The sequence below is a fragment of the Schistosoma haematobium genome, chromosome 3, assembly GCF_000699445.3.
Source record: "Schistosoma haematobium chromosome 3, whole genome shotgun sequence".
Taxonomy (NCBI): domain Eukaryota; kingdom Metazoa; phylum Platyhelminthes; class Trematoda; order Strigeidida; family Schistosomatidae; genus Schistosoma; species Schistosoma haematobium.
The window spans coordinates 42,032,759-42,053,334 of record NC_067198.1 but is presented as its reverse complement, the minus strand read 5'-3'; the positions used below and the strand labels follow the sequence as shown (position 1 = coordinate 42,053,334).

General features: G+C 36.2%; 1 protein-coding gene across 1 annotated transcript; it reads right to left on the bottom strand.

Annotated features, from left to right (window-relative positions):
* Nucleotides 1-12,632: 12,632 nt before the first annotated feature.
* MS3_00000145 (uncharacterized protein) lies at nucleotides 12,633-15,574 on the bottom strand. The gene has a single exon (XM_051208030.1). The coding sequence runs from the start codon at nucleotides 15,480-15,482 to the stop codon at nucleotides 15,063-15,065; it is 420 nt and encodes a 139-aa protein (XP_051069920.1). The 5' UTR covers nucleotides 15,483-15,574; the 3' UTR covers nucleotides 12,633-15,062.
* Between the last annotated feature and the right edge of the window lie 5,002 nt (nucleotides 15,575-20,576).

The window sequence follows — 20,576 nt, the reverse complement described above, 5'->3', positions numbered from 1 at the left end:
GTGACTGTGAATGTGGGAGACTGTAATCAATAAACTGAACATAACTTGAGAACAGTAAATCGTACAATAATAATCTATAGGTCAAAACGAAGCTTATGATAAGGGGAATATAGATATACTTAATATAATTACTGAATAGTTATACCATGAGAATATATAGATAATATTAGTCCATTAATAGGTCTCAGAAGTTACTCGTTATTTAATCTTCGCTAGGATATAACAATACCCGATGTGCAATGTTTTATGGCGTAGGCAAGATATTCATCTACCAACCAAAGGGCGGGTTTACTGCGCGGCAATTGGTTCCGTCCTACTTTATGACTATGAAACATAGCCGATAAGAGTAGAGGATATTTGTAGGTTACTAGTATTCGATCATGGATGTCTTCGAAGCATTGATAGTATATCCTGGGACCATCGAGTAAGTAATACAGTTGTTAGGAAACGGGTATCAGGTAAGGATGGAAAATTAATTGAAGTAGTGAAACTTCATCAGTTAAGATGGCTGGGACACGCCTTACGTATGCCCAACCACCAACTGCCTCAACGAGCGATGTTGTATGGTCTTGGAGTAGGTTGGAAGAAATCTAGGGACAACCAGACCAAAACATGACACAAATACATGAAGACACTGAAAAGTGGACTAAGCCATGTTGGTACGTATAGACTATGGCAATCGATGGTTAGAAACTTTGTATGACATGGCTCAAAATCGTTTGCAATGGCGCAGATGCATCTACTTATTGTATTCTCCCGAATTCTAATCTTCTGAATTCTTCATGTACCTTTTTTTCTCTTTCTAGATTTATTTCCCTGGTTTATACTCATTGAATAACATACTCAAACCCCAGTCTTCCCGGTTACCGCCTATACTTTTACTACATCCACCATTATGGGATTTGAATCGACAATTATATCTCTGTGCAAATGTGATATAGTAACTCGAACAGATGTACGTGCATACGAAGTTCTACGTTATTATTGACTAACTGACTGACTCAGTATAGAACACCTCAATGGTATGCATCTACAATTAAACCAGTGGATGAACCTAGAATCGTAAGTCTTGAATGAGAGCACTTAACCTGTAAACTACTGAGCTGAAATCTAAAAAGTGTACACGCATAAAACCAATCAATTTGTGATATCCCACAACCATCTTCGAATGCCTTTGTTAAACGAATGATATATATATATATATATCAGATGGGTTTTGTGGATATTATAGTAATTTCAATGATTAAGATCATGAGTCAGTTGAAGCTAAACCACCATGGAAAACCCGGAAGCACTGGACGACAGTTTCGTTCTATTGTGGGACTCCTCATCAGTGCGCATCCACGACCTCACCCCCTGCGAGATCCGAACCCAGGACCTACTGGTTTCGCGCACGAGCACTTAACCGCTAGACCACTGTGCCGACATCCAACAGTGTTAATGTCTATATATATATATATATATATATATATATATATATATATATATATATATATATATATATATATATATATATATATATATATATATTGAGATGGTGGAGAATATTTGTAGCTAAGGTGGATGATTTTGATGAAGTTCATCGTTCACAAGAACGATCAAACTATTCAACTCAATTAACAAAACTTCATCCACATATGTAGTTTGACCCATTTTATTAAAATAAACTTGATAATCATTAGTTAAATTCAAAAATAAATTGTTCTATCTCATTAAAATTAAATTTTATAAGAGATAATGAATGATAGTTGATCAATATAAGTTTAGACATTTTTTGTTTAGAATAATAACCAAAGTGTAATATTACGGAATTTCATTCAATAAGGCTTAGGTAATATTGAAGCGAGTTTTCTCTGAGAATAGAATCAGGTCAATCAAATATATCATTCCATCATTTAAAACATGAACGATGATTCAAATGAGACCAGTTTATAATGTATATATATGATATTTATGCCAATATTTGAATAGAGACCAATGAATATAATGTAAGATCATTATGGAGTATAGAAATGAGAACTAATCAAACAAAAGTGTTATGTCCCGTTAAACATAATGAATGGTAACTTTTGAAATCCATTATGGACCAATACTATACGTATATTTTTACCGTATAATTGTTAAATAACTAAACTATACATATTCATTTCCCTCTTATTATGAGCTTTATTTTGACCTATGAACCATTATTATACGACTTGCCATTCTTGAATTATGCCCTGTCTATTAGTAACTGCCTCCCATATTCACAACCGCTTTTCGCTAAATCTTGCACAACTGTGATTACATCTCAATCCTACAGCAGGTCAGTCGCGGCGCGGCTAGCTCAGTGATAACGTCTCTGACTGTGAAGGTGGGTGACACGGGATCGAATCCGCCAGGGATCACCAGTTTCCTCAAGATTACAGGTACAACTTGCTGACGAGTGCCAAGTAGCACGAAACCCGGGTTCAGGGTTTCCTGTCGACTACCTCCAACCACCATCTAATGTCAATATATAGTGCCCGCAATGTCGAGTCACCTAGATTAGTGGCCATATTGTAACTTGATCGATAGCATCCGATCTACATTAAATAAGGACTTGACACACATGACATTGATCACTACCCAGTGATCAATCAATTGTGATTACAAATGTTGTTTCATATTTTACTGGTACGTTGTGGTCTCTTTGATTGGTATATAAACTCAGTATGTTTGAAATGTAATGATTCATATTGCAGAGGCTGAGATTGGTGTTTTGGACTTAACTGGCTGGACCAGGCGGAATGCAGGACCAATCAGGGCTCTAGGCTGCTCGCATGTGTTTTACGCGTCCTTGGTTCGATCGATAATTCGCTGCTTCTGATTGGTGGCTTTGGGCTATAACATAAAGGATAATTATTGATGTAGTAATCTAAATGAGAAACTTTTAATATTTTATTAAAAAACAGTCAAGTACCATTTATCTCGAAATGTCACTGATTAGTGTGAATGAATAGTGAAACTTGAATAATTAACCAACATTAAATTATATCATATTGATTAGAATGAATATTAGAACTGCATAGACAATGAATTCACTTGATATTGTTTGGTTTGTATCTTCCCATTGAGGTTTAAGACTGCAATTGATCAGTCTGTTATTGACGTATGCGCATACTGCTCGTATTGCTTCGATATTGCCTTGATTCACAAGCTTTTTGTAAGCAATGATGGATAGTGGCTAGCAAAGGAATCCAGGACGCGCGTTCTGTCCTAGAGTGAACATCAACTCTGAGATACAGGTACATCCAGCTGACGAGTCCCATATAGGACGAAACGAGCGTCCTAGATTCCACTGCTAGCCACTATCCATCATTGCTTACATGGACAATAATTTATCAATACAAAGGAATAGTGAATGATCATACTGATTACTAACTAGTGAGTAATTTGATTAAGTTTATTGAAAATTTTACCTAATTACTCAATGAGATTTCAAACATTTGTATACTTGGTAATAAATTAATGATAATAAATACATTGAGTTTTACTCATGAATTCAATTATGAATTTACTATAATCTCCACAAAACCCCTGTTTGATTATAATTATCATATACTCACTGGTGACTGTCTCCAAGAGGTATTTCCTGGAGTTCTAGTGAGAAGCAGTGATCAGTGGAGTTCAACCGGGTCTGTTGTGAGATAGTAACTCACTGAAGACAATGGTGGATGTGTCGCTCAATTTGGTGGATTAGTTGAAGTTAGACATTGACACCGTTAGATGCCAGTCAGCTCAGTGGTCTAGTGGTTGAGCGTTAGCGCGCGAGACTGATATGCACTGCTGAGGAGTCCCATAGTAGGACGAGACGGCCATCTAGTGCTTCTGGGTTTTCCATGGTGATCTAACTTTCATTGCCTCCTGAATTTGATTATTAAATTACATTTAGTTTGATTAGTCATAAAGGTTATACGTTTGAGCATAAGCATAACACAAACTAAACTATTATACTATGTACGCAGAAATCAATTCATTTATGAGAAACATGTCATATAGTATAACTTACAATCCATCTATTCGTTACCAAGTTTAGTTGAATTTGAGTTGATCAGTAAGTGATTGATCTGATCCAGTCGGATAATGTATAGGTACTTGGATATTGTTGTTCGCATAAGATTTACTGATAAAATAAAAATATGTATCCGATCAGTAATTACAACATATAACCAAAGTAGTCGATAGGCCAGTAAGTCAAAAACTGCTTTATTGAATAGTTATGTGATTGTTTGCTCATGTAAACTATTTTAACCCATAAGGTTACTTTCAAACTGATGGTTGGAATTTGAAAAAAATTCACTGAGCTCAATGAAAAATTGATATACAATAGCATAGAAGTAACAAATGTAATATTATAAATCAATTTACATAGTAAATTTGTAATGGAATGTTTACTGAAAAACGTAGTTCATTTATTTATTTATTTGGTTGAACACATATATATCGGTAAAAAGGGGCACCAAATACATAGGCGCCACACAAGTCACCTGATTTGTGTGTGGTCTGTGATACTGCCCGAGTGCCCAAACCGAAGCAGGTGGATTTTCTGTGGAGGCCACACCCGGAGCTTTTGACCTCGATGTCTAATCCACAAGGCAGTGAAGCAACGTTAGGAGATACATTCTCATGGTAGCCGGTGACCAACGATTGGTTCGTACGCCATTTGTTCCCTCGGGATATTGGAGCCCATGAGAACCATTGGTTTGGAATCAGGGTTTTCTAACTCACTTAGGTGGTTCCTCCGAGTCCACCAACCCTGTTAAAGTGCCAGACATTCGCTTTTCTTGCTCTCAATTTCCAAAACAATACCCCCACCACGAGAGGGCAGTGAGTAGTACTTCCCAGTCAGTGGCTGTATACGCATGGCCAGGTGAGAGCATTTCGAGGGGAGAAAGCCGACTCTCCCCATTCTCGGACGTACCAGGGTATATGGGGGCGATAAACGTAGTAGTAACAATTAAGTACTTCCAAAATATTTAATGAAACTTTATATTTGTGAGAAAATATGTCATTACGAAACAACTGAGATTGTTTATTCAGTAAATGATCTACATTGAAATACACCGAAAACTAGATGGAAATAACCAATATGAGAAATCATATTATCACGTGACTGAAGTATGAAGAAGTCGCTTAGAATCACCAAACTTCAATAAAATGAGTTAAGTACATTACGTATGGACAATTCAGTGAGATATATTCAAGGATTGATGCCTGTACTCAACAATGTCAGCGACATTTTTTAAAAATTGAATGCTGTTATTAATAGTAGTAATAAGTTTTTAAGAGGAAGGGGGTTTATTTTTCCATTTTCAATGTAATCAATGTAATCTTTTCGATCTTCCTATAGACTTATATATTTGCCAAACAACTATAAATACGAATGTTTAGTTTAAGTAAATAATCTCGTCAAAAAGAGATGTTTCTTCTCTGAATTCAACAACACAATGAGTTCCTTTAATTCAATAAATAACTGTTGTAGGAGGAAATTAACAAAACATGAGAATCGCATAATCAACAGTGTGAAATATAGATTTCTTGATCATGTATCTTTATTTCAACTAAACAATAATTCTAAGCAAAGACTGGATAGTGGCTAGCAATGGAATGGAGGACGCGCGTTTCGTCCTATTTGGAACTCGTCGGCTGGATGTACCTGAATCCCAGAGTTGATCTTCACCCAGGGATTCGAACCCAGTACCGTTCACAGTCTTAAATAATAATGGGAAGATACAAGTAAAACAACACCAAGTAGATTTAAACAATAATTTTATTTAAATGATTCATCTCACTGATGATATATCCCTTATGTCCCTTAAATCTATTTCTTTGCTGATCATTTGTTTATTCAAAACTGTATAATGAAATATTAAATAACAATTCAGTGAATTTTAATAAATAATTAGACTTAGTGATTAAATGTTGGATCTAATTCTATGATTTGAAGTGAGAAGCCGTGATTAATGGAGTTCAAACATAATGAATGTAAGATAGTGAAAGTATAAATGATTGTATTTTAATATCGTCAATGGATCGAAGTTAGGCAGTGGTCTAGACGTTAAGTGAACAAATGATAGACTGAAGGTTGTGGGTACGATCTGCCATGTTCTGGTCATGACAACCGCTTTAGTATCCAATAGTGTATTTCCTTATTGATTATCAGTTATCCAATTCAAAACAAATTTCAACATGATGTAATTTTAATAGGGTTAAACTTACTTACTTACTTACTTACGCCTGTTACTCCCAATGGAGCATAGGCCGCTGACCAGCATTCTCCAACCCACTCTGTCCTGGGCCTTCTTTACTAGTTCCATCCAATTCTTGTTCATTTTTCTCATGTCTATCTCCATTTCTCGGCGTAATGTGTTCTTTGGTCTTCCTCTTTTCCTTTGACCTTCAGGATTCCATGTGAGGGCTTGTCTTGTGACGCAGTTGGGTGCTTTCCTCAATGTGTGTCCTATCCACTTCCAGCACTTCTTCCTGATTTCTTCCTCCACTGGGATCTGGTTTGTTCTCTCCCACAGTAGGTTGTTGCTAATAGTGTCCGGCCAACGGATCTGAAGTATTTTGCGTAGACAATTGTTGATAAACACCTGTATTTTCTGGATGATGGCTTTTGTAGTTCTCCAGGTTTCTGCCACATACAGTAGAACTGTCTTGACATTTGTATTGAAAATCCTGACCTTGGTGTTGGTTGACAGTTGCTTTGAGTTCCAGATGTTCTTCAGTTGTAAATATGCTGCTCTTGCTTTGCCGATCCGCTCCTTCACATCTGCATCAGATCCACCCTGTTCATCAATGATGCTGCCCAAATACGTAAAGGTTTTTACATCTTCCAAATCTTCTCCGTCAATTGTGATTGGATTGGTGCATTCTGTGTTGTATCGGAGAATCCTGCTTTTCCCTTTGTGTATATTGAGACCTATTGCTGCTGAGGCTGCTGCCACACTGTTCGTCTTCTCCTGCATCTGTTGTTGCGTTTGGGATAGAAGGGCCAGATCGTCTAAGAAGTCTAGATCGTCCAACTGCATCTTAGATGTCCATTGTATCCCGCGCTTCCCTTCAGACGTTGACGTCTTCATGATCCAGTCGATCACCAGGAGAAAGAGAAAGGGTGAGAGTAAGCAACCTTGCCTAACACCGGTCTTTACTGCGAACGACTTTGTCAACTGTCGTCCATGCACAATTTTGCAGTGTAATCCATCATATGAGTTCTGTATGATATTGACTATCTTCTGAGGCACGCCGTAGTGTCGAAGAAGTTTCCATAGTGTTGTTCTGTCCACTCTATCAAATGCCTTTTCGTAGTCAATGAAGTTGATGTAGAGTGACGAATTCCATTCAATTGATTGTTCCACAATTATCCGTAGAGTTACGATTTGGTCTGTACACGATCTATCCTTACGGAATCCTGCCTGTTGGTCACGAAGTTGGGCGTCTACGCAGTCCTTCATCCTGTTTAACAATACCCTGTTGAAGACTTTTCCCGGTATTGAGAGAAGAGTGATGCCCCTGTAGTTATCACAGTTGCTGAGATCGCCTTTCTTCGGTATTTTGATCAGAAGTCCTTCTTTCCAGTCTTTTGGTACTTGTTCCTCATCCCGAATCTTATTGAAGAGAATGTGGAGTATCCTTGCAGTTGCCGCTACGTCTGCTTTTAGTGCCTCTGCTGGGATGTTGTCCGGTCCTGCTGCCTTGCCGCTCTTGATTTGTCTGATGGCCATGCTGATTTCTTCAATTGTTGGTGGGCCAACATTGATTGGGAGGTCCGTGGGTGCTGCTTCGATGTTGGGTGGGTTCAGTGGAGCTGGTCGATTCAAGAGTTCCTTGAAGTGTTCTACCCACCTCTTTCGTTGTTCTTCAATGTTGGCGATTACCTTGCCTTCTTGCTTTTCAGTGGTCGTTCTGGTTTACGGTGATTTCCAGAGAGTTTCTTTGTTGTGTCATACAATTGTTTCATGTTTCCTTCTCTTGCAGCCTTTTCCACCTTCATTGTTAGATCTTCCACATATTTACATTTGTCGGTTCTGATGCCCCTCTTCACTTGCTTGGTTGATTCTGTGCATTCAGCTCATGCCTTGACTTTCTCTGCTCTTGTTCGGCTGGTATTGATCGCTGCCTTCTTGTTCCTCCTTTCTTGAATCTTATCCAGTGTACCAACAGTGATCCATTCCTTGTGGTGGTGCTTCTTGTGACCCAGAACCTCATGGCATGTTGAAGTGATTGCTTCTTTGATCCCCTTCCAGTTGCTCTCCACAGTAGTTCCTTCTCCATTGAGTAGATCATGAAAGGCCTGGAACTTGTTGCTGAGGACTATCTTGAATTTGTTGAGTTTGTCAGTATCCCGAAGAAAAGCCGTATTGAACTTTTGTGATATTGTCCGCCCCGTTGTTCGGTGCTTCTTGAGTTTCAATTTCATCTTGGCGACCAGTAAGTGATGATCTGATGCTATATCAGCTCCTCTCTTGGTTCTCACGTCCTCTATAGTCCTCCTGAACGTTTTGTTGATGCAAATATGGTTGATTTGGTTTTGTGTAGAGTGATCCGGTGAAGTCCATGTGGTTTTGTGTATGCGTTTATGTGGGACTATGGTGCCGCCTATGACCAGCTTATTGAAGGCACATAGATTTGCAAATCTCTCACCATTTTCGTTTCTTTCTCCCAGTCCGTGTCGTCCCATGATGTCTTCATATCCAGTGTTGTCCGTTCCAACATTGGCGTTGAAATCTCCTATCAGAATGGTCAGGTCCTTTGTTGGGCACTTCTCGACTATTGACTGCAGCCTATTGTAGAATTGATCTTTAGCGTCTTCATTGTAGTCGTTGGTAGGCGCATAGCATTGGATGATGTTCACTGAAATGCCCTCTTTCTTTGTTTTAAACGAGGCTTTGATGATCCTTGGTCCATGAGATTCCCATCCTATAAGTGCATTTTGCGCTTGTTTGGACAGCATCAATGCAACTCCTTGTGTATGTGGTGCATTTTCTTCTTCATGGCCGGAGTATAACAGGAGCTCTCCTGTAGTTAGTCGTTGTTGTCCAACTTGTGTCCAATGTGTTTCACTGATCCCAAGTACCTCTAGGTTGTATCTTTTCATTTCTGCAGCAATCTGGAAGGCTCTTCCGGTGTCCCACATTGTACGAACATTCCATGTACCTAAATAAATGATCGCTCTGGTTGTCAGAAGGGGCATCGGCCTCGTAACTTCCGAAGGGATTCGGTTTTCATCATGAGGCGTCATAATTCTTCTAAATGAAGATCTTCTGACTCCCAGGGCAGAGTTTAAAAGGTTTGAATAATTTTTTCTGGTTAGCGTTTTTTTAGCGAGTTAGTTTTCTACGGGATGGGGACGCTAACCCCATGCCCAACCCTCCTCCTTTATCCGGGCTTGGGACCGGCAGTAGCCCCCGGAGGGACTCCAGGCGGAGTTAAACTTACTTAAACAAATAAACAAATGAATTTTTCTTTTCAAATAAATTGACCATTAGGTAATAATAGATATATTTTTATCAGAAGTTTTGTAAATATTATAGTAATTTTAATAGTTGAGATCATGAATCAATTGAAGCTAGATCACCAATGAAAACCTGGAAGCACTGGACGGCCGTTTCATCCTAGTATTGGGCTCCTCAGCAGTGGCATTCACGATCCCTCCTCGCGAGATTCGAAAATTTTGCAACTTAATGTAAGCCACTTCTTCAGAGTAGATAGGTAAATAAAAACATCAGAAATATGGTTTTTCTTTTCGTTGGGATATAATAAAAATAATTTTTCTAGCAACAATCTTTTGAGCATTAACCACAATTGATTTTTTATCGATTATATGAAGATATCGATCCATCTTTTCTCATCACCATACGAACGGAATGGTAATAATATTCAACTGAATCTTTTGAGAAGGATGTTATTCAGGAAATGAATTCTTTGTGGATACACAAGGTGTCAGATATGGTGATCTAAGTTTTTTCAGGTGCATGCTAACTGTTCTCGAAAAATGTGTATAACACCTGCGATAATATGTTTGTCAGAATCATAGAGACTATTCGAAAACATGTAATTATTTTCCGTCAGAAATAATTAAATAAACGTATCCAACAAACAATACAAGTTACATACTGCATTCGTCAGCACACCATCGTTGGAACTCAGTTGTTATCTATGAGAAAAAATTGCATTTCACAGTTTCAATATTACACTATCGAATTACTACTTATGAAGATGAACTCGTGAACATCGTTGATTTGCAGAACTGGTTGATTCGAGTGGTAGTTTGTTGCACATCCCCTGATTGGTTTTACTTTCATGATCAATATGTAGCTATGTAGAACAGCCAGTCACAAAAGAGATTCATATCATTCTCCTTAGTCACTCGTTGTCTATACTCATTGTAAACTATGGATTTAAATAGTTATCTTGCTGTTTCAGTGTTCCTTTTGTTAAAATTTGAGAACACGGTTGAATATATTTATTTATAATGCAGAAGTTTATGTAGGGAACAAAAATCATAAAAAGTTTGAGTGTGCGTTAAGTGGTATTTACTGGTGTGATGTTGGGTTGGGTAACTATGTTAAAAGACTGACCGATGAAAGAGAAGCGTAATTACACAGAGGAAATATCAGCACTAGTGTTATGAGAATGCAACAGATGTGGCAATATTAGATTTGTCATTTTATGGTCGAAATCTCTATTAGGTCATTGATTCAGAATATACTAGAAAATTGATGGTTAATTCGAATGTTAATAATGGCTGTTGATTCGTAATTCGATCAATTCTGTCATTCAAAGTATGTGAAGCATTAGAGATTTTAACAAACTATTCCTTAATATGGTTAGTGTTTTGCTCGTACTAGAAGAGCTGTGTTAGAACTGTTGACCGTTGCAATTCCACCTTTGTCCAAACAAGATAGAATGAATTGATAAGGACAAAGGAACGAGTTTCTAGAACTTCCGTCAATGTTTCTCTATAGAAGAAGTTGACTTGATGGATTCATCAAGAGTTATATAGGTGTAAATAATCCAATTTTTAATTTCGGTGTTATCATCTCTAATGTATTGTTGAATCTGAGAATAGTTTATTGAAAACGGGAATTGTATTTTACAAATCGTCTTTTTTTGTTTTCTGTATAGATATGTAAATCCATACTAATCAACATATGCTCACTAGTGACCGTCTCCAAGAGGTATTTCCTAGAGTTCTAGTGAGAAGCAGTGACCAGTGGAGTTCAACCGGGTCTGTTGTGAGATAGTAACTTACTGAAGACAGTGGCGGATGTATCACTGAATTTGGTGGGTTATTTGAAGTTAAACACTAACATCGTTGGATGCCGGTCAGCTCATTGGTCTAGAGGTTTAGCGTTAGTGCGCGAGACTGATAGGTCCTGTGTTGGAATCTTGCTAGTCGGGATTGCGGATTCGCACTGCTGAGGAGTTCTACAATAGGACGAGACGGGTGTCCAGTGCTTCTGGGTTTTCCATGGTGATCTAGCTTCAATTTATTCATGATCTCAACTAATGAAATTAGTAATAATATACGCAAATACTCCTTCTAAAATAAATATTCGATTAATGGAATTCATAATTAAACATTTTATTCAACAACATCAAAAGCACACATTGGTTTATTGAGAACATATGTCATTTGAATATGCATTCGATGTGTAGAAATGGTTTGTAAGAGTCTTAGGAATAAGTTATTAAAATTACGTTTGCAAAATGATGGACATTCAAATACATGTTAATGGTTTACTGTATTATTAATTTTATGATATGATTTTTAGAGCTTAGATGAAATACAGTGTAAGTATGTATTAAATACTGGGGCAAGGAGGATTATCAATTCAATCACCTACCAAGGGAAACTGATTGTATCTTACTGGTAGTTGATATTTAGTTACGACAAGCAAAAAGTGGTTTGAATAGGATTCTTTTGAATTTCTCGATGTGAATACAATATATAATAATGTTTAAAGATGATTGAAGAAAAATTAAAGTCCATCCTACATTTAAAAAGACTAGAAGGAAATAGAGTAATCCTATTGGAATGTTATAGTTTAAACGATCAACAGAGATTGTAAGAAGAAAAGATATTCCACATGGTAATGCACATAAAAATGCAAAAATGTGAAGGATAAGCATAGTGACAGTACGTGAATTGTTTATCATTTTTGATGTTTGTGTATCCGTTGGTTGAAGACGACCACGTGACCAACGTATCACTTTCACTAAGAAAAATGTATCAATCATAATGACAATTAAAAATTGTGTTAGACATGTGTATGAAAATAAAGCTTGATAAATGATTAGGAAACCAATGTAGTGTTTATGCCAACATACATTACGATTAGTTATGAGAATCAAATCACTATTGATGGAAATGGGTAATGACATTATAATAGTTATAATGAAGACTGTGCTGATTATTATCCAGACAATATATTTGGAATATCTCCTAAAGATTAATGGTTTATGAATTAACAACAAACGATCGAATGCCATTATTAGAAAGATATTTCCACGAAAAATACATGTAACCGATTGAAAGAACATATACAATTTACAACTAGTAGTTGATGTTAATGAAATGAAATAATATACATTTCCTGATGTTGCAAATGGTAAACCAAATGTAGGAAACCAATATAACCATCCAATAATAATAACTAATGAAATATCTGATATAGCAAGAACACCTAGATATACAAATTGTCTATTATGTTGCACTAGATAATATAGAAATATTATAGCAACAATACAATTAGAAATCAAATCGAAGACTCCAATCAATGGGAATATATAAGCCATAAAACTTCCAAGAAATATTGAAATATCACATAATATTTTACTGGCATTTGGATGTCCTTGTTCTAACATCATGCAATCAATCAAATTGTTTACTGGTGTGTAAAATGTCGTCCAGTTATGATTCTCATTCATGTTGCCAATTTATCTATGTATGTTCATATAAATTCAATCCTTGGAATTTAGATTATTTGATGGATTTAATTTAAACATAAAATGCAAACATTTTTTGGCAAATGTAATAATAATCTCTAACAGTTAATAATGAAAACGCCCAAGCACTTTTTTTTCGAATGAAACTTTGTTAACTTCCATGAAACTCCAGGTTCTAATCAAATCAAATAATTTGCCATGAATTTTATTGGTAGTCAGTAAGACTAACTTACTTTGTTTAAGTTGTTCAACCTTCATTTTCGTTACAACAATTGTAGAAATGTGAATAGTCATGAGGAGTTAATCACAGTGCCAGTGATTTTTTTGTTTGTTAAATCAGTTCAATACCTTGTTTCATTTGTGTTGGTTAGTGTTTTTGGACTGCAATTTATTGATCTTTTTTGGTATATGTTTATCTTTTGCGGATTGCCGTGATATTTCCTTTAAGTTACAAGCATTATTAACAGAGATGGATGGTGACTAACACTTATTGATGAAGACGCGTGTCTCATCATATTCGAAACTCATCAGCTGGATGCACCATCGAGGGGACTGGGTTTCTTGTCTCGAAGAGATTCTTCCTCATTTCTTCCTACACTACAATCTGGATTGTTTTCTCCCACAGTAGGTTGTCAGTGTTTAATAGTGTCTGGCCAATGGATCTGAAGTATTTTACGTACACAACTGTTAATAAACACTTGTACATTCTGGATGATGGGTTTCGTAGTTCTCCAAGTTTCCGCACCATACAGTAGAACTGTGTTGACATTTGTATTGAAAATTCTGACGATGGTGTTGTTTGACAGATAGTTGTTTTGATTTCCAGGTGTTCTACAGTTTTAGATATGCTGCCTTTGCTTTGCTGATCTGCGCCCTCATATCTGCATCAGATCCACCGTGTTCATCAATGATACTGCCCAGATATGTTAAGGATTTTACATCTTCCAAATCTTCTCCATCAAGTGCGGTTCGATTGTTGCATGTTGTGTTGTATCGGAGAATCTTGCTTTTCCTTTTGTGTATATTGAGACCTACTGCTGTTGAGGCTGCTGCTACACTGGTCGTCTTCTCCTGAATTTGTTGTTGCGTGTGCGATAGAAGAGCCAGATCATCTGTGAAGTCTAGATTGTCCAGCTGCATTTTAGCTGTCCACTGTATCCCATGCTCCCCCTCAGATGTTTACATCTTCATGATCCAGTCGATCACCAGGAGGAAGAGGAAGGGTGAGAGTAGGCAAACTTGCCTGACACCGGTCTTTACCTCGAACGAGTCTGTCAATTGTCCTCCATGCACGATTTCGCAGTTTGGTCCATCATAGGAATTCCGTATGATATTAGCTATCTTCTCAGGCACGCCGTAGTGTCGAAGAATCTTCCATAGTGTTGTCTTGTCCATGCTGTCTAATGCTTTCTCGTACTCAACAAAGTTGGTGTAGAGTGATGAATTCCATTCAATTGATTGTTCCACAATGATCAGTAGAGTTGCAATTTTGCCTGTACACGATTGATCTTCACGGAATCCAGCCTGTTGGTCTCGAAGTTGGGCGTCTACGGAGTCCTTCATTCTGTTTAAGAACACCCAGTTGAAGACTTTTCCCGGTATTGAGAGAAGAGTGATGCCCCTGTAGTTATCACACTTGCTGAGGTCGCCTTTCTTCACTTCGAAATTAAGAACATCTAATTCTCAGTTCATACAGTCGATCTCAGTAGGATTTAAATGTCTAAGTGATATTACATAGAACATTATATATCAGATCCAAACCTGTTTATTCACACTTCATATTATCTACATCTTCATTACGTGTCGAAACTTATTAACTCCTCCAGTTACTCTTCTGGGGTTACTGCCGCTCCCATCTTGGATTTACTTCAAATTCTTTCTCTGAGAGTTTATAAACACATTATTCCTCTCTAATGTTTTCTCGGAGAAATCCGAACGCTTCATTTCTATCCGAAGTTTGTGCTGATGATGTCGTTCAGAAGAATGATGAAAGCTCCACGACCAAACCATCCATCTTAGAGAACAAAACTCCATCAAAATCATCCACCTGAGCTACAAATCTTCTCCACCATCTCCTCTTTAATTTCTCACATCAACTCGGCACCCAAATATTGTGAAACTATTCGATCAAATTTAGATGAAAGCTCTTTATTATTATTCTGCAAAGGGGGGTTGAATCTTCTTATGGATAAGGCTTCAATAAACCTTAGTATACGACCTTTTACACTTTTGTACAACACCATAAAAGCCGAATTAAGATAAATCTTATGACCTGTTTCAATTATGTGTTTGGCAATGGAGGATGATGGATGCTTATCCTCTATTCTTATTGGGTCATTTGATTCTATTTGTTTCTGGAACCATTTAGGTACATGATCACACACCATAATTTTGAAATAACGATTGCTTCTCCATATATATATGTGACCACACACACATTTAAATTGGTAAACACAGGGGGATGTGACGTAATTATTTTCTTGTCTTTTAGGTTTTCCATGAAGCATGAACCTTGTTGTTTCCTTGATAATGACCTTCGCTGCATGTTATTTCTTTATTATTCTTGTCTCCTCTTACCTCATATTCTAGTCTATTTCGCTTTTTATTTTTATATATAAATGTTCTTAACAAGTATATGTGTGATCAAACTGTCCGAAATGTATTGCGCTAATATATCATCACATAGTTCTGATAATCTTCATCTTCTTATTGCACTACCAAGAAATAGTTATCAGAGAAGGGTTCTTGTGGATATTATAAGTAATTTAATAGTTGAATTCATGAATTAGTTGAAGTTAGATCACTATGGAAAACTTGGAAGTACTGGATGACCGTTTCGTCGTGGGTCCGAATCTTGCGAGGCGGGATCATGGATGTGCACAGCTGAAGAGTTCCATACTAAGACGAAACGGCTGTTCAGTGCTTCCAGGTTTTCCTTGATGATCTAGCTTCAATTGATTCATGAATTCAACTATTAAATAGTTATCAATTTTTTCTCTAATTTACTTTGAATAATATAAATAGTCTTTCTGTTTACATAAACATTAGATGAATTTTGTTTTTATTTTACCATTTTTCTATTGTCACGACAACTAACTACTTGAAATAAAAAAACCAAATAAATTAAGTTTCCTTTCTACATGATCTGCAAGAAAGTCTACTTATTCTTTGGTGCTGAGGATACTTATCTAATCCAGATTAAGACCTTGGCGCGATCAGCTGACCGACCTAACCTTGAGGCTAGTACGCGTGAGTTCGAAGTGGGGTAGAGAGAAGAAAACTATTCTATCACCTGATTGGCTGACAAGCACGCGAACGACAGAAGACAGGACAACTGGAACACTACTCGATCTATTCCTGATAACCTGATTTCAGTTCAGTTCGGATTAGTGTAAAAAAAACATGAATAAATAAGTGAATAACCCGACCAAAACGTACAATAATTAGGAAAAATACAATTATGTCCAAAACTGGGAATTAGAGTAGAAAATAGAGTGCAAAATATTATGTTTAAATTACAATAGCTTCGGAACAAAAAAGGGTATGGCAATGAATCATACATCGAATGAAAGTTTATGTTCTGTAGAATAGATTAGGGACAAAAATAAATGTCAGTGTTTTACAAGTTTTGAATAAAATAGAATAACGTCCCAAAAAATAGCTTTCGTAGTTTGTCAGGGCTTCTTGTTTTCCTGTTCACAACAAAAGTTAATATCACTCTTCATCTTAATGTCTATCAACCACAAGTTGTATCATAATATACTTTATATAACAGGCAAATCAACATTATCTATAAATATTAATGTTAAACCTTCATTATTGAAATAAATCTTAACCCATTAACACTGTATTTTATGACCGAACTAAACAGAATTTTTGTGTGAAATTTATCTATTTACATTAGCTACAAAGCATCTTACATCATAGTTGATTTGATTTCGTCAAGATAAATCTTAACCTAAACCCTTAATCCTAAAGTTAACTACCTAATCCTTATCAAGAACAATGTGGGAACTATTAATAATCTATCTAGGTTTTGTAATTGTGAGTAATCCATATTCTTCTGAACGAAGATATGTGTACGGAACAGAACACGGGCGTGAACAATCGAATGTAATTAAGGCACAATTACAGGACTTGTTAATAAAATCTAACAATCAAATAGTAAATATGTAATTTGCAAAATGTCCATCGATTGTCTCAAAATGACTCAGACTTCATTGTTCTTGCATTTTCACACAAATTGCATTCTGTTTCCATTCTTTACAGTTCGATCCTGTTGTCTCTCTGCTGCCAGACATTTTGTTCACGACTAACATCACATACTACTTATGTCAATATAAGTAGCATACACCATATATGTATTTCGTGTTGTTTTTTTTTCGATGTACAAACAAAGTAACCTGTAGATGACTATACTAAATTCATTCATTACGTATTTTGTTTATATTTTGTGATGTTATTGTGTTCTTCCATATAAACTAATGTACTTACAAAGCTGTTTTCATATTGGTTAGGAACTGTCATAAAATTCATCTTTGTTATTTATAACTCATCTCTGTTCTATACTTTTACTGGAATTAGTTCATTTTAACAGTTACTTAACTTGGTCATTCACTGATTTATAGCATGTGTTGTAATTTTATTTATAGTCGTATATCTGAAAGGTACTTCTCCTTCGTTTGTTGTTTTGTGCCGATTATTAAACGTCGGGAAACATTTAGATTTAAATTTTGTATATATATTAGTATCAGAATGGGGATTTGTGGAAATTGAAGTAATTTTGTAATAGTTGAATTCATGAATCGATCTAAAATAAACTACCATTGAAAACCTGGAAGCACTGGACGGCTGTTTCGTCCTAGTATGGGATTCCTCAGAAGTGCAACTTCATGATCCCGTACACAGGATCAAAAATACCTCTAGACCACTGAAACGGCACTTCTTATTGTCTTCGGTAGGCAATTGCCTTCCAGCGGATACGGATTAGCTCTCGTGGTCACGGATTTTCACTAGAAATCCTGAAATTTTCTCTTGAATCTAGCCACTAGTGAGAACATGGTAGTTTTCACTTTGGGGTTTTCCAGTCTCATACTAGAACGATTATCATTATAAAAAGTGGGAACTTGTTTTCTTTTATAGATTTTCAGTTTTTTCATACATTTCCATCTTGTTAGCCATATCTTCTATCGGAGTTGAGAAGAATAGAAATTTGTCTGTTCTATCGGTAAAGATCCCTCTGTTTGTAAGATGGTAGTTGGAGGTAGTCAACACGAAATCCTGAGACTTAGGTTTTATGCTATTCGGTGCTCATTACCAAGGTGAGGTAACTGATACTCCCTGACTGATTCGATCACGTTCCACTCAGCTTCACAGACACAGTCAGTACCATTGAGCTAGCGAGACAGTGACTGACTTCTTGTAGTACTGAGCTGTATTGCACAACTAATTGGTCACTATGTAGTGACTACCATCATGTCACCTGCTTACGTCTTAACATTGTACATGTGATTCAGAGTCACGTAGACTAATGACTACATTTCAACTTGACAGACAGGACTTGATCAACAGTAAGAAAGAATTTGCATGCAAGATATTAGTCATCTTTCAATGATCAATGAATTATCCAAGAAGATCTCTCAGTTTATGCAGTTCATTTTTCAGACGGTTTACAAACATAGCTGGTATCATATAATATGGTAGATAATTTCACTCACTAAAGATTATATGGATATTAGTAGCCACCAGTAAGTCCTTTTATACTTACTTACTCCTTTTACACCTCGTCGAGGAGCATAGATCAGTGAACAAAATTCTCCATCAAACTCTATGCTGGACAATCCTTTCCAGTTGGTTCCAGTTGATATTCATCCTTTTCATATCTATTCCCGATTCCCAAAGAAATGTATTCTGAAGTCTACCACTTTTTGTTTTCCTTTGACGATTCCAACTTAACGCTTGTTTCATGATGCGGTTTGTTGCTTTACGCAAAATATGTACACAGTAAGCTGTTGTTAATGGTATCGGTCCAACGGACGTCAAATATCTTGAGTTTAGTTGTCCTATCAATACATAAAACTTTGAGATTTCTGAGACCAACTTGTTTGCTCTTTATTAACCATTTCACAGTCGTGTTTTAAAGAGAATCTGACTGTGCATATAAAAATGTTGGAGGTTTTAACTAGAAAAAACCGTTTAATTGATAACTCAAGAAGTTATAAATTATAATCAGAAGGGGATTTTGTGAAGATAGTAGTAATTTAATAGTAGAGTTCATGAGTCAATTATAGCTAGATCACTATGGGAAACCTGGAATCAGTGAACGACCATTTTGTCCTAGTATGGCACTAATCAGCAATACGCATCCAAAAGTGACTGGCTTCAAGAGATATTTACTAGAGTTCGAATGATAAGTTATGACCAGTGGAATTCAACCGTATCTGTTTAGACGGAGTAACTCACTGAAAACAATAGTGGATGGTGGTGCAATTTCGTGGATAAGTTGGAGTTAGATATTAACACCGCTAGTTGCTGACTCAGAAGTCTACAGATTGAGCGCGAGACCGATAGGTCATGAATCCTGATCCCTCCAGGCGCGATCGTGGATGAACATTTCTGGGTATTGATAGGATAAGTAAACTCAAGATACTCAATGTCTGTTGAACGGATACCATTAGCAACAGCTTACTGTGTACATATTTTGCGTAAAGCATCAAACCGTATCATGAAACAAGCGTTAAGTTGGAATCGTCAAAGGAAAACAAAAAGTGGTAGACTTCAGAATACATTTCTTTGGGAATCGGGAATAGATATGAAAAGGATGAATATCAACTGGAACCAACTGGAAAGGATTGTCCAGCATAGAGTTTGATGGAGAATGTTGTTAAATGATCTATACTCCTCGACGAGATATAATAGAAGTTTAACTATTAAATTATCTTCCTCCTATGTAAATTCATTTTTTTAAAAATGAATGTTACCAATTATATTTAAAATGTATTGTTCATTATAATTTGTCCTTATTACAAATTTCGTGTACTACTCGAAAGTTCACTGAAGTTATCAGATTGTATATTACGTTAATTAGTTCGTTCGTTAGTTAGTTAGTTAGTTAGTTAGTTACTATTTCAACTGTTAGAACATTGAAGTAACCTCATTATTGTTGTTGTCTGTAATTAAAAAAAAATTTTTTTGTACATAATTTAATGGATAAACTTTCTGTTTTGTATCATAGTGAAACCGTTTTTTTTTAAATATTTATTTATTATAAATAATAAGTAAGATGATTATAACCTTGGTGATTAGTTCGTTTTATATGGTTATTTGTTTCAATTATCTGGTCAAATACATATATGTAACAATATAGTAGGATAATATACAAGTATATTAGTAACTGTATTTTATGTTACTGAGCGAATTTACTCAAATGACTATGATATTATATATATATTACATACTATAACTATGGTAACTTTTAACTTTCCTTAAACAAGTGAACTCTTCTATTTGTGATTGTTACTGATACTATCACAGTAAAGACCGTATATATATATATATATATATAAACCGAAAAGAAAAGAAAAACCTATACACAAAGAATA

What these genes read in the sequence shown, in the direction of transcription:
- MS3_00000145 (XM_051208030.1), bottom strand. Translation starts at nt 15,482, where the DNA reads ATGCTTCATGGAAAACCTAAAAGACAAGAAAATAATTACGTCACATCC.